Source organism: Zosterops lateralis (assembly GCF_965231275.1).
Source record: "Zosterops lateralis genome assembly, chromosome: 1".
Classification (NCBI taxonomy): Eukaryota; Metazoa; Chordata; class Aves; order Passeriformes; family Zosteropidae; genus Zosterops; species Zosterops lateralis.
The window spans coordinates 94,711,187-94,724,062 of NC_139762.1; the positions used below are offsets into that span (position 1 = coordinate 94,711,187).

At 42.1% G+C, this 12,876-nt stretch overlaps 2 protein-coding genes across 2 annotated transcripts in view; one reads left to right on the plus strand and one right to left on the minus strand.

Annotated features, from left to right (window-relative positions):
• Positions 1-12,876, minus strand: part of TIMM21 (translocase of inner mitochondrial membrane 21) — a gene marked incomplete at its 5' end in the record, with an annotated part of 13,013 nt that continues 137 nt past the window's right edge. Inside the window, 6 exons of the mRNA XM_083856929.1 lie at positions 1-1,404; positions 1,499-1,604; positions 3,389-3,462; positions 4,747-4,844; positions 4,945-5,007; positions 6,157-6,453. Coding sequence (XP_083713055.1) covers positions 1,312-1,404; positions 1,499-1,604; positions 3,389-3,462; positions 4,747-4,844; positions 4,945-5,007; positions 6,157-6,453 — 731 coding nt within the window. The 3' untranslated portion in view covers positions 1-1,311. The remainder of the gene's footprint in view (positions 1,405-1,498; positions 1,605-3,388; positions 3,463-4,746; positions 4,845-4,944; positions 5,008-6,156; positions 6,454-12,876) is intronic.
• The window catches only part of FBXO15 (F-box protein 15), a 21,034-nt gene continuing 19,629 nt past the window's right edge, over positions 11,472-12,876 (plus strand). Inside the window, exon 1 of the mRNA XM_083867482.1 lies at positions 11,472-11,575. The gene's annotated coding sequence lies outside the window, so the exon portion shown is untranslated. The remainder of the gene's footprint in view (positions 11,576-12,876) is intronic.

A 12,876-nucleotide genomic window follows, 5' to 3' on the forward strand; every position in this document is an offset into this window, starting at 1 on the left:
TTCTGTTAGCAAAAAATGTTTGACTTTTATTTCTGCAGACAATCTATATTTCTAAAAAGCTTTAACACTCCTTAAGTTTCAAGAGGCTTAAATAATCTTGCTGGTGATAGGTATCCAGCTAGTAGAAAGTTGACAAACAAAGCTATGAAGTGTTTTTTTTTTTTTCTTCACTGATGAGATGTTCCTAGAAAAAGGATTACAAAAAGCTTCCTGCAATGAGATTGGAAAGCATTTGAGCCTTGTATTTGTAATTCATTCAAATTAAGAACATTAAGGTCAGATAAAGGTGGATTTCTTCTGCTACTTTTTCTGTCTTAATTTTATCAAGAATATTCTCAGCTTTTTCACAACACAGGAGAAATTATGTCCTTCACAGCTGTGTCCCTCATTCATGAAATATACAGAAGCATCCTGGTAAATCTCAGCTAGCAAGGTGATGCAGGCAGTAAAAGAAAATAATGTGGAACATTTTACGGATCAAAGATGCCATGATAAACACCACAGGTGTTTATCAGATGTAGATACAGACAAGGTGGCAAAGAGAAGTTTAAATTAAATATTGTGGTTTTCAAAACATTTTGAAGGTGATGTCCAACCCAAATCTCCCCTGACAGAGGTTGAGGCCATGTCCTCTTGTCCTGTCACTAGTTGCCTGGGAGAAAAGGCCAATCCCCACCTTGCTACAACCATGCAGAGCAGCATGGCAAACACCGGAAAGAGCAGATGGTAGTGATGTTCTGCTTGCTGGTAATTTATTTAGAAGACACCAATATTAAAGTGTTTATCTTCAGTTGTTTGCCATGGGTGTATGTGCCTCCACCATTCCTACCCTTACATGCCTAGATCTCTTTTGCATCACTAACATTCTTACTTTACCTTTTTACTACAAAGGTATCCAAAATGAAAACAGTAGAGTTCTGTCTACAGTTAAACTACCTCTTTCTTTATTGCAGTGGTAGTGGGAAATCCAAGCCAAGGAAGACAAAAAACTCCCCATCCAAACCTAAATCCTTGAAAAACTCAGGTTTTGGGTGTGCAGAAGTATTATCCATCATTAGACTGTTCATTAGGAGGCATTATTTTCCTATGTCAAGAATATCTGCCATGATAGTTCTGCTATATTTCATTGGTTTCACTTTAAATCCCTTATCTGTTATTATCAAAAGTCCTTAGTGGAGGCCCTGAGAGGCTACTTCCCATAACACAGCCCTGAAGCTGTGAGACACAATTGGCAACACCACACAATTCATGTGTAGCCTGGCTACAACATCATTATCCAATGTGAGATAAGGCAGCAGCTTTGATCGTTGGCTATCTGTTGTCTTCTATAACAATGGTTCTTCTTGGATAGGTCTCAACGTCCACAATAATGTAGTGAACCTTGAATTTTCCTGTTTCAACATTCTGCAAAGAAAAAAATTCAGAGTGTTTTTTTCTCTTTGGTAGTTTAAATTCATGACTTGTCAGGTTGTCAGGTGTATCAAGCAATTGCACATACCTCTTTGACTTCCACATGGACCGTTCCCTGTTTCCCTGATTCAATGCCCTCAATATAGAACTTCAAACGCATATGTTTCAGTCCATCCTTTACGTATTCAATGTGACTAAAAACAGCAACAGAAAACAAAAACCCAACCACCCAGCAAGAATACAGATTATATGCTAGTTAAGACTTCAAATTTAAACTTACTTAGAGGAGTTGCTTACTTATTTTGTAAGAAAGTGTATTCCGGTGGCGTCCTTACTCTACCTTGGGTTCCTTCTCTACTGCTCCTCTCAAACTTTACTGTCAGTGCCTAAGGACTAGTGGAGTTAGAAGAGCTAATTAGCTGCTGAGGATTAAGAGATGAAATGCTTAAATGTCCTCACCCCAGTCCTCCCCTCAAAACTGAAAAGCAATGCAGTGCTGAAGACTATGGAAATGCCTTGTATTAATTCTAAAAACCCCCAGATTTGAAGACTGACATCTAGAAAGGGACCCCACATCACCAAGAATTCCAGAGTTATTTTAGGCACCTAAACTAAGTTATCAAGCCGAAACACACACAGCATATTTTTTCAAATTAATTATTAGGTTGGTTAAACCACATCAAAACAAACAGTTTACTATGTGCAAAGTTACTTTGGCAATAATTTTGTTCTGCTGAAATTGTGTAACTTTGGCACTGATATGAGATCTCCAACCTAAATGCTGGTATTCAGACTGGAGTTGGGTTGCGCTCAAGTATTAAATAAATAGCACATCACTTTCAAAGTGACCATTTTGGGAAACTAATGATCCCATTAGAGTTCTGGTTTATGTTTCCTACTGAAATTATTAACTGCTGCTTAGCACCAATCTCTTATTTCCATCAGTCATGCCCAGGTACACACTGTGAAATAAACTTCCAATATAGTTTAAAGTGACATGATGGTAGAGAGAACAAATATGAAAGAAGAGCCTTACTGCAGTAAATTTACATTCAGGTTGTTAACACACAAAAAAACCCTGTAGATTTTTGAGACATTTAAGATCATTCTTATACTGCAGATGCAAACTCTACAATCTTACACAGTTCTCATCTCAAAAATTTATTTAAGATACTAGTCATTCAAAATAATGGAAATTAAATACTAGGAAAGCTGATTCATAGTACATTTACTTATTTACAGACAGGTGCTCAAGATGTTTGTGCATGTTGATTTCATTTAGCAGCTTTACTTTAAACATTTTTTCACTGAGTCTGGTGAAGAGATAAAGCTTCAATGATTAAAAGCCACTTTCCTCAGACCAAATAAGGAATCTCAATTTCACGGTTCAACCCCTGTCTGGGCTTATGTGTCTCATCCTATATGAAACCTCATTGAATATATTCCTGCCAAATAACCCAATAAAGGCAAAGCAGGGAGGACTTACGTTTTGTAAGAAATAGTTCTCTTGTTTCTTTTAAAAGGAAAGTAATAAAAAGACACACTCATGAGAGGTTAAGGTGATAGACGTTCTGTTAAATACGCAGTAGAGATGCTGCTTCAAGTACCAAAAAGCATCCTGTGTATCAGCTCAGTATAGTTTCAGACTGTAAACTTCTGTCAGATTACTGCTCTCCTCATGCAAGCCTAGGCCTCTGCACTACTCTTTTCAGGCTCATCCCATTTTCTGGAGAGCTCTATGTTTACCATGATGACCATTGCTTGTTCCGAGGCATTCAGAATTGGCATTTTATATTATATGTACACTGTACTTAGTGATATATGGCACACAAGAGGCACTGCAAAAAAACTTCTATGTTTGATCAAAAGTGACAGGATATGTTACATACAGTTCATCACTCTAGAACTAACTTGTGATCCAAAAATATCTTTGCTGTGCAGAAACTGATGTCTTTATGGGGCAAACACCAAGGGGTACCTGACATGCTGTCGTCTTCCTCTTCTTGTTGCCTCTCCGTAACCTTTGATAGATTCACCAAAAACACCAATTATCTACAAGAGAAAAGAGGTTTGAGCTGTCAGAAGGGATAACATACAAACAGGTATTCCAGTATCAGCTCAGGCCTCTGCTGTGAATACACCCTCTTTTAACAAAATGCCCCTGGAGAATCTAACATGTCAAGAATAGAAGTGTTTATGAAAAAAAAGAGTTTAAGAAAAATGCCTCTGTATTCCAGTCTTTTTTTTACAGTTCTGTATTAAATGCCTAAAATAAATCTTATTGATATCTTCTATTTGTACTGTTCTCTGAGATGAAGATGTGGAAATTGACATTTTGTGTAAAAAGAAAAAAAAAAAAAAAAGCACAAAATATTTGCCTATGTCTCCTCCAAGAGAATGTTTCAAAGTTTAAAATGCAAATGCATTCCCCTTCCTATTATCTAAAAACCACTACTGAATAAGAAATTCAGTAATTTTTTTTTCAGATCTATAAAATCAGAGTAGATCAACATAGTCTTAAACTTACTTTAAATTTGGTTAGAAGAAGAGATTAAGTTTTACTGTGCAAGTACTGGAAAAAAGTATTAATTCTACAAACTTGTTCCAAAGCAGTCTTTTTATTGTTACTAGAGCAACGACTTGTCACTTCATTTCTAGGTTACCTTCAAAGGCATCTGCTACAATCTTTTCTGAAGGATGTTTTGTCTGAAGCAGTGTTTTTTAAAATCTAGTTTCACACTGATTTTTTTGTTTACACCTAGCTATGATGACTGTGTGATCCCATGACTGTTCTCTGCCTGTTTTCCTGTTAGCCAAAGGAATGCTAACTGTGCTTCAAATGAAGAATTTCAATTCCTGGGTATCAGTGCAGTGCTTCACAGAATGACAGAACCAGAGGAAAGTGTCACAATAGAGTAAGAGTGTTGAGAAAAGGCAGCAGGTTAGATCTACACAACTTAGTGGGACTAGTTGCCTCTCTGACATGGAAAATTCAAGTGCTATATTTAGCAGGCACTTAGGTAAGTCCCTAAGAGTTTCTGTATGGTGACACAAGCCCAGGCTCTGAAGGACAGACTGCATTTCCATCAGTTTTTGTGCTGTGGCACACTCACTTGGCTTCTAGCAGGCTAGTTCAATGCTTGCACTGACCTGTCCTGATGAAGGCTCTGCTCTGGAGCTGTCCCACCCCATCCCAGCTAAAAGCACTGGCAGAACTGCTAAAGCACCACACGGGTCTTCAAGTAGCTTGTGAGAGTCCTAGTGTGAAGTTTTGACTTGAAGAAAGGCAGTAACTACTGAGAAACACAAACTGATGACTGAAGTTCAAAAACCAACCTCGGGGTGAGATCTGCATTTCTCCAAGGCATCTCCATAGATCTTATTTGGACTAGAAGAAGAGAATAGCTCTTTAAAAATCACATAGAACAAGCCACCTGTAACAGAGACAACAGCAGATGAAATGAAAACTTATCAAACCAGATGGAATTAATGATAAGTGTCTTCTGATAAAGAATGTAATTAAAAAAAAATAACCTGTAACACCAATTCCAACAAGCACCACAATAAAATAGGTAAAGTCTCTTCCAGCTTCTTTCACTGAAATAAAAAAGATAATAACACATAAGTTGCAGCCTTGGATAATAACACTTGTATGACTTTCTTACATAAATGCTCTTCTGCTAGTCTGTAGTTCAAATAACATTTTACCAGAAGAAAAAATTCCAGTAACAGTTTCCATAATGCCACATTGCTGCAAAAGAGGCCAAGGAACATCTCTTACATTGTACAGGTCATGTTTACATGTCAGTGTTAAGCCTTATTACTTTCGGTTTGCCAGATGTTTGCAAGATCCAAAGTAGCAATTACTGCTACTTTTTGGGTACATGAGAGCTAGATTTTTAGGAACTAATGAGACATTTAGCACTGCAGTATTCACACTACCACCTAAACCCACAATCACTGCAATCCTTATGCAAAGAAAAGAAGTAAAAATAAAAAAGTGAAAGCTTAAAAGTCACACACATTGAAAATAGCTGGTTTTATGAATTACCAATCAATAGAATAAAAGGGGCAATATTAGCCCCCAAACCATATTTTATTTATTAACAAAACTAACTGCTGTTCGATTACTTTCAATTTTGATCTAAAATACAAGTGTCAGTATACACTGCAAAGTAAGTCATATGAGAGTCTCTCTTTCAAAATATTTGACTACTTGGCAAGAGACTACTATCATTTAGTGGCAGTGTGCATTTTAGTGGAGTACAAGTTAAGGAGAAAACGTTAGAAACTATTTCTCCTGCAGTCTTCTAATTAGTTGAAGGCGTTTTTCGTAAATCATTTCAAAGTACTTAAATTTTCTGAGACTAATTATGTAGTAATCACTTTTCGCTAAAGTGAACGAGGGAAGGCAATCCATCACGTGTAGTGACGATTTGGTTGGAGGTGAATTTATCCCAACAGCCCTACAGTCAGGCTGAACGTGACAGGTTTTCCTTCTGAAAAGGAAAATGAGAGGCTACTACACCTTGTGCCTGATAATTATTTAAATCCACAGATTATTTAGAAGAAGTCTCATAATTTGTTCTGATTGTGCAACGCCTACATAGAAATGTAATAGCTGCTCCAAACAATATGATGCGAAAAGAAACCGGCTTGGTGTGCTGAGATATTTTCTTCCCTAGATACTTGATGTTTGGAACTACAAAACTTTAGCTGAGCAGCGCACAGCATCCTCCGCCTTACCTTTCTGAGCCGCCGACACCAGCGTCTCCTCGTTCAGCGCCCTTTGCACGGACACATCTTTGCTGTCGCCGCCAGGCTTTGCAGCTTTCAGCCGTCCCGCCTGGGTCCCGATGCCCTGACGGGCGGCCCTGAGCAGCAGCGGGGGCTGGTGCCGCCACCGCAGGCAGGAGCAGGAGCAGGACCCGGACCCGGTGGCGGTGCCCAGGGCCGCCCACCCGCGGGTGGCGAGCAGCCAGCGGCCCAGGCAGCGCCGCCCGAGGGAGGCCCGGGGCAGCATCCCGGGCACGGCTCCGCCGCCTCACAGGGGCACGGCCGGGGAGGCCCAGCCGGACGGAGGCTTTGTGCCGCTCGCCACCGCTGTCCCGGGGAACCCTCGGGGAAGTGCCCGGGCAGCCTCCGGCCCCAGCGGCCGCTGCCCCAGCTCAGGAGCCCACCCGAAGCTTTGCCGCCGGCCGCTGCTGCCTGCCCCCGCCCCGGCGGAAATGTGTGGGGCGGCGGAGCGGCGGGCCCTGGGAGCGGTAGTTTGAACGGGCTCCCCCTCCCGCCCGCCGCCGGGAGCGGCTCCCAGCGAGGTCACTACAGCGCCCGCCGTGCCCAGCGCCGCCGCCGCCACAACCACGGCCCGCCCTCCGCGGCGGGGACACACCGCCCCTCACAGGGGGCCTGCTGGCGGCGCCTGCCGTGCCCGTCACCCTTTAAAACTGTGTTTTCATGCCTGTGTTTTTTCTTGGTCTTGTACACGCATATGTGTTAAAGAGATGCAGCTGACATTTCCACAGATAGGGCCGGCTAGAGTGATCTGGACAGACTAAATGGGTGGGCCGAGATGGACGGCCCGAGGTTCAACAAGGCCGAGTGTCGGGTCCTGCCCATAACAGGCTGGGGCAGACGGGCTGGAAAGCTGCTGGGGGAAAAAGATCCGGGGGTGCTGATCTACAGCGGCTGAATATGATAATATGATATCAGTGTGTGCCCAGGTGGCCAAGGAGGCCAGTGGTGACCTGGCCTGTGTCAAAAACAGTGTTGTGAGCAGGACTGGGAGGTGATTGTCCCGCTGTACTCAGCACTGTTGAGGCCACACCACTGAGAGTACTGTGTTCGGTTTTGACACCCTCGGTTTAAGAAGGACATTGAGCTGCTGGAGTGTGTCCAGAGAAAGGGAGTGGAACTGGTGAAGAGTCTGGAGCACAAGTCTGAGGAGTGGCTGAGGGAGCTGGGGATGTTTAGCCTGGAGAACAGGAGGCTCAGGGGGACTTGATCACTCTGCACAAATGCCTGAAGGGGGGCTGTGCCAGGTGGGACTCGGCCTGTTCTCCAAGAGGAAATGGCCTCAAGCTGTACTAGGGAGGTCTGGGTTGGATATTAGGAAGAATTTCTTCACAGAAAAAGCGATTGGAATGGGCTGCTCAGGGAGGTGGTGGAGCCACCGGGTCTGGAGATGTTTAAGGAAAGACTGGAATCTGCATTTAGTGCTGTGATCTAACTGACGTGCTGGTGTTTGGCCATAGGTTGTAAAGTAATCTCAGAGGTATTTTCCAGCCTAATTAATTATGTGATTCTGAGACCCGAGCCCACAGTGCCCGAGAGCTCGGAGCTCGCCGTGGAGCCGGGGCGAGGCTCAGGCACCTCCGCCACCCCCGTGCCCGCCTCCCCCGTGCCCGCCCGGCCCCGCCTCGGCCCCGCCCGCCCTCAGCCAGCGCTCCCGGCCCCGCTCGGCCCCGCCTCGGCCCCGCCCGCCCTCAGCCAGCGCTCCCGGCCCCGCCTCCCTCGGGCTGCCGCCGGCCCACCCCGCCCCAGGGCGTGCCCCGGGGGGTGGCTGCCCTTGTTCCTTCCCTGCCCTCCCCGCGGGCGGTGCGAGGCCGGCGCTGTCCCGTGCTGGAGCGGCCATGGCGACGGGCCGGGGCAGGTAACCGTGGGCTCTGCCGGCCCGGGGCCGCCCGCTCGGCCTTCTTCACCTTTCACGGGGAGGCGGGTTTAATTGTTTTCCCTCAGCTCCCGTTGCTCCTCTGAAAAACTTATTTCACATGTAGCACGGCTCTGGTTTCTAGCTCTCGAGTGTTCGCGGCGAGGGCTGTGGCCATGGTGCTCTCCTCTCCCTGGCCCCCTGGACGCCTTGCAGTGGAGAACGCTGGTGTCGCCAGGTGCACGGAGGCCAGGGGTTAACACTTTTTTTTTTTTTTTTTTTTTCTGCGTGGGGAGCCTAAACTTCGGTGTCCTTCATCTTGGAGGAGATGCTATAATGAGTACCCACAAAGTTAGTTTAGTGGCTGCTTTATATGTCCAGGGTGGTTAGGGTTTTGTGATAAATAGGAGGGTTTCACTGTGGAAGGTGTGATTATCATAATTCTTACAGTACAGGTTTGGCTTTCAAAATTTTAAAGCATCAATCTTAGAGGCAAAGTTGAGAAAGCAGATTTTTCTGCTAAGCCATTTCTACAGCCTTGGGTTTCATAGCAGTTTCATTCCCCCTGCTGGTTTTTTTTTTTTTTTTTTTTTTGTTTTTTTTTTTTTTAACCTGTTAATAGATTGGGGTAATATCCACCCTTTAAAAATTAAATTGAAATAGACAGCTGAAGGAAAAAAAAAAAAAAACACAACCAACCCATGCCAAAACATCATTGTAATTTTTCTTTTTCCCTGCATATGCTTAAAGAGGTGGAGGAGACAAGTTTTTTCACTACTTAAAACTTTGTGTACATTATTTGAAATGTTACTCAAAAGACAATTGTTTGCTGACCATCAAAAAACCAAGGCACATTGCAAGTATTATAGGGTGTGAAAATGAAAATACTGGAAAAGTGAGCCCCACAGGTTGAAAGCTAATGAAAAAGCAATTGAAGTTGTGCCTCTTGAGTAAGATCATCTCAGTTCTAGAAGTCTCTAAAGAGGGGGTGTAACAGCTGTCACTGACTTTCATCTTAGGCTTATCTGCCCAAGCTGTGTCAATGCAACCTAAAAGCATTTTGTTAATGCTAATTTAAAATCTTAGCACACGCAGTACTTGAAAAGTAATTTATGGATTCAGTTGCTGTTTGTTTCTTCACACCTTGAGAATATTTTTGTTTTGGAAAATACAAAAGTTCAGCAGATTTTTTTTTAAATTGAAGCTTACAAAAACAATAGCTATTACATTAAAGTTTTCAAGGCACCCATGGGCAAAATGTTTCTTCCCTCAGATATTTCTCCCTGGAGTGAAGAAGGGAGGGGTTAGTGGTTAAAATGAGCAAGAAGGACAGTCTGTGCAGGTTATGCTTGTCCAAGGTAGCTTATTTTAAAATCCAGAATCCAGCTTTGTATCTGAATTATTTCTGTGCCTGGAGTTTGTGAAATTGCATCCCTAGAGAGTATGCCCAAACTCTCTGCTTTCAGCATGGATTTAGGGCAGACTAGCCTGGGATGTGCTGCCCTGGAACATACAGAAGTGATGGCTCTGCTGCTGTTGAACACAACTTGTGTCTCTAAATCCCTTCAACAGCAGTTTGTTACTGCCTCATCCTCTAAGTGTTTAGGGCCTCATCATCTAAGTGTTTTTGATAATGATGCATGTGTAAACCCCTTTGTTTGATCTCCAGATTGTATTTATTACAAGACTACTTTTTTGTAGTTGTTAATGTAGTTGGTTAGCACCCAAGCTGAAATGTGCTTGTCTTTTTGTTAAGCTTGTAACAATTCTCAGTGAAGTGTCTTGGATATTTTTGTTTGGTTTTACATAGCACAGTTGACAATGTAGGCCAGCGCTGTTAATTTATTTTGATTTTTTTTTCTTTAAGCATAAATCAATCTTAAATCAAGAACTTATTAAATGTATATGGTACCCATATACTTCAAAATTAGCTATTTTCCCCCCATATGGACTGGTTGCCTAGAAACCCAGAGGTGGTTTGACCAGGTGTTGGAAATCTGCTGGCAATTTAAAGCATCAGTAATGCAGTGAGTGGGGAGCTCTGCCTACTCGGTGGCATCCGTGGGTATGAAGTGTAAGGATTTGGTTTAAGATTGAAACTCTGTCCCCATGTTTCTCTGTGGATTAATGATAGAATTTGTTTGCAATTACAGCTGACAAAGACCTTTCTATCAGAAAACTTGGAAAAATCTGTGAGCAGTTAGATTGTAAGAATTTGTGTTAGAAATATGCAAAGTTTCTTTCTTTTCTATCCCGACTGTGATGTGGAAATGTTGCCAGAGCAGGTTCTTTCACCATGGTGTGCAAGAGACCAATCCAGACATGGAGTTATTTGATATATTTACAGTTCTGCACAGTGCTGGGTGGCAAATCCACAAATCCAGCACACTAACTATCAAAACTTTTTACTGTTTTACACATTTTAGCAAAGGAAGGAATTAGTTCCTTGGCTACAAGCTACATAATTCTCTTATTAATTAATTTTCTATCTTCTGTTGGTTAACAATTCTCTTGCTTCTCATGCTGATTAGTTTGCATGCTCAGTCTTTCTCTTTTTTGAGTCAGTGATGGCAGTCTCACATTTCTGGAAGCTGTAGCTGATTTCAGCACAATTGCTGAGTTGGCTTTAATAGTTTCTCCCTTATCTTGGGAGTTGTTCCAGGTATCCCTCTGGCCTGTAAATTCTGCATTCTTTGTGTCCACTCTCAGTGGCCATCCTTCTTCCCAAGCTTTGTTAACCTCTCACTACATCTGAAATCTTTGAAGCATGTCAAGCTATAAACCTTACTAAAGCAATTCTACCGACAAGTAATTTGTCTGTCTAACACCTAGACATCCCTTAGACCTTGTTAGCTGCTCTCTGTTTCATGGGTTAAATCTCCTTTCTTTTTGTTTATGCTTGAAAGGATACAAATTCTTTTTGAACCTCAGCAGTTTCTGAGGAAACTTCAACGTATTGTTTTTATCTGGTATCTTTTAATCGCTTAGCAAAGTTGAGTGGCTCAAAAATGTCTCTGGAGTAATGTTGTGAAACAGAAGAATAATCAGTGAGTTTGACTTGCTGCAGGGGCCTCAGTGGAGCTTGGCTGTAGTGGCCACAGGGGTGCAGCTGTCTAAGGGTAATAAACCTCTACCAGATTCAAACTGATTTGGGGGAGCAGCAACACTATTATTGCCTTTGTCTGCTGTGAGAGATCAATCACAGGGTTGACAGCTGTGAGTTTAAATCTGAATCTTCCTGATGCCAGGTATTTTAACTTGGGTGTAATTGTTCAAATCATAATGATTGCCACGTGGTGTATTCCCTGCATCCTGCCTTGGTTGAAGTGTTGTGTCTAGGTGTGCACAGTATGTGAATTTCTTCATTTTGTGAATATATGACTCTTAACAGCTTTTCCTTCTTACAAGGACCTTTGCTGCCAGGCCTGGGGAATGTTCTGAAACTGTAAATGCTGGCATTAAAAGTCTGTATTTGACACCTCCCAGAAAACCAAAACGAAACATTTGCTTTGAGAGGTGAGTATGTCTGTAAGTCCCCCTGTAAACTGCCTTTTGACTGCTTGCAGTAATTATATTCATATCTTGGAGATTTCTATGTCAAATATTCTGAGTTGAAAAGATTTTCTTTCCTGGCCTACTTTGGGATCCTGTGTTCACCTTCTAATGTTTTCTGTCATGGTTCTCCTTTGTGTTATTTGCTAGGTTCATAAGGATTATGTAGGTTTTCCAAGCCATGTGAAGCCTTCAGCAGCTTCTTTGGAAGTCATGGGCAGTGTTGTTCCTTGAGAATAAAAATTGTTATTTTATTACTTCAATAAAAGCCAGATTGGAATTAAACTTCATATGTTTCTCTTGGTTATTGGTTGTCATCAAGTGTATCTTAGTGTATGGAGAGGCTGAGTATGGTGGATTGGGATAAAAGGAGGGAGGAATTAGTGGCTGCTGCATATTTACTGCAAAGTAAATGTTTCTCTTCCTGTTTGACAGTGAAAGAGTAGTTTCAATATAATTATGAGTTGTTTTCCTTTTGAAAATTAGTTACATTTTTACAAAAAATATTCTAAGACTATGTTACCTGAAAAAGCAATTAGTTTTATACATTTGATAGCTTCCTGTGTAGTGATTTCTCTGTTTTGCATTGGATGGCCAGTTCAGCACCTCTATGCTGTCTGACTGGTGTAATAGTGAGAGAAAAAAGAAAAAAAAATCAGCTTCCTTCAAAGGAGAAAGAATACAGCTGTAAAAACTGCTGTTGAAAATTCTGGATCAAGTATATTATTTTAGCTTATTTGCACCTTTTTAAGGTATCACTTCTAAATTATCTCTGGAATGAGTGCACTAATTGCTTTGGACTTAGAGTTTATGAGTTATTTCACATAACAGTGCAAGTTTTGGCATGTTGTTTCTATGTCAATGCAACTAAGATTGTGAGTTTAATACCAACATTGAGGTATTGGCATTATTGTGCTACCCTTTAAAGCTCTCTGCTTCTGAAATAGTGTCATAAATCAACAAGTGTTGCAAATAACCCCATAGTAAAAGGACAAGAGGCACGGCTGGGGTGTTGACTTTCACAGCACCTTTTATTTTCAGCAGTGATTTTGATGTGACCATACGCAATGCTCAAAAAAATTAAGAGTATAAAATGCATGTATTTTAAACTCTGCAGCTATGAGCTACTGCTTAAATTGCAGGAGGTTCCTGTCTGCTAATGCAAAAATCACTTTGGCTCAGTTCCAGGGTATGTTCTGCTTGTCATGCCTAGACTGGCTCCTGCATTTCAGGCAGCCTTCCAGATGCAGAGACATTGGCATTTT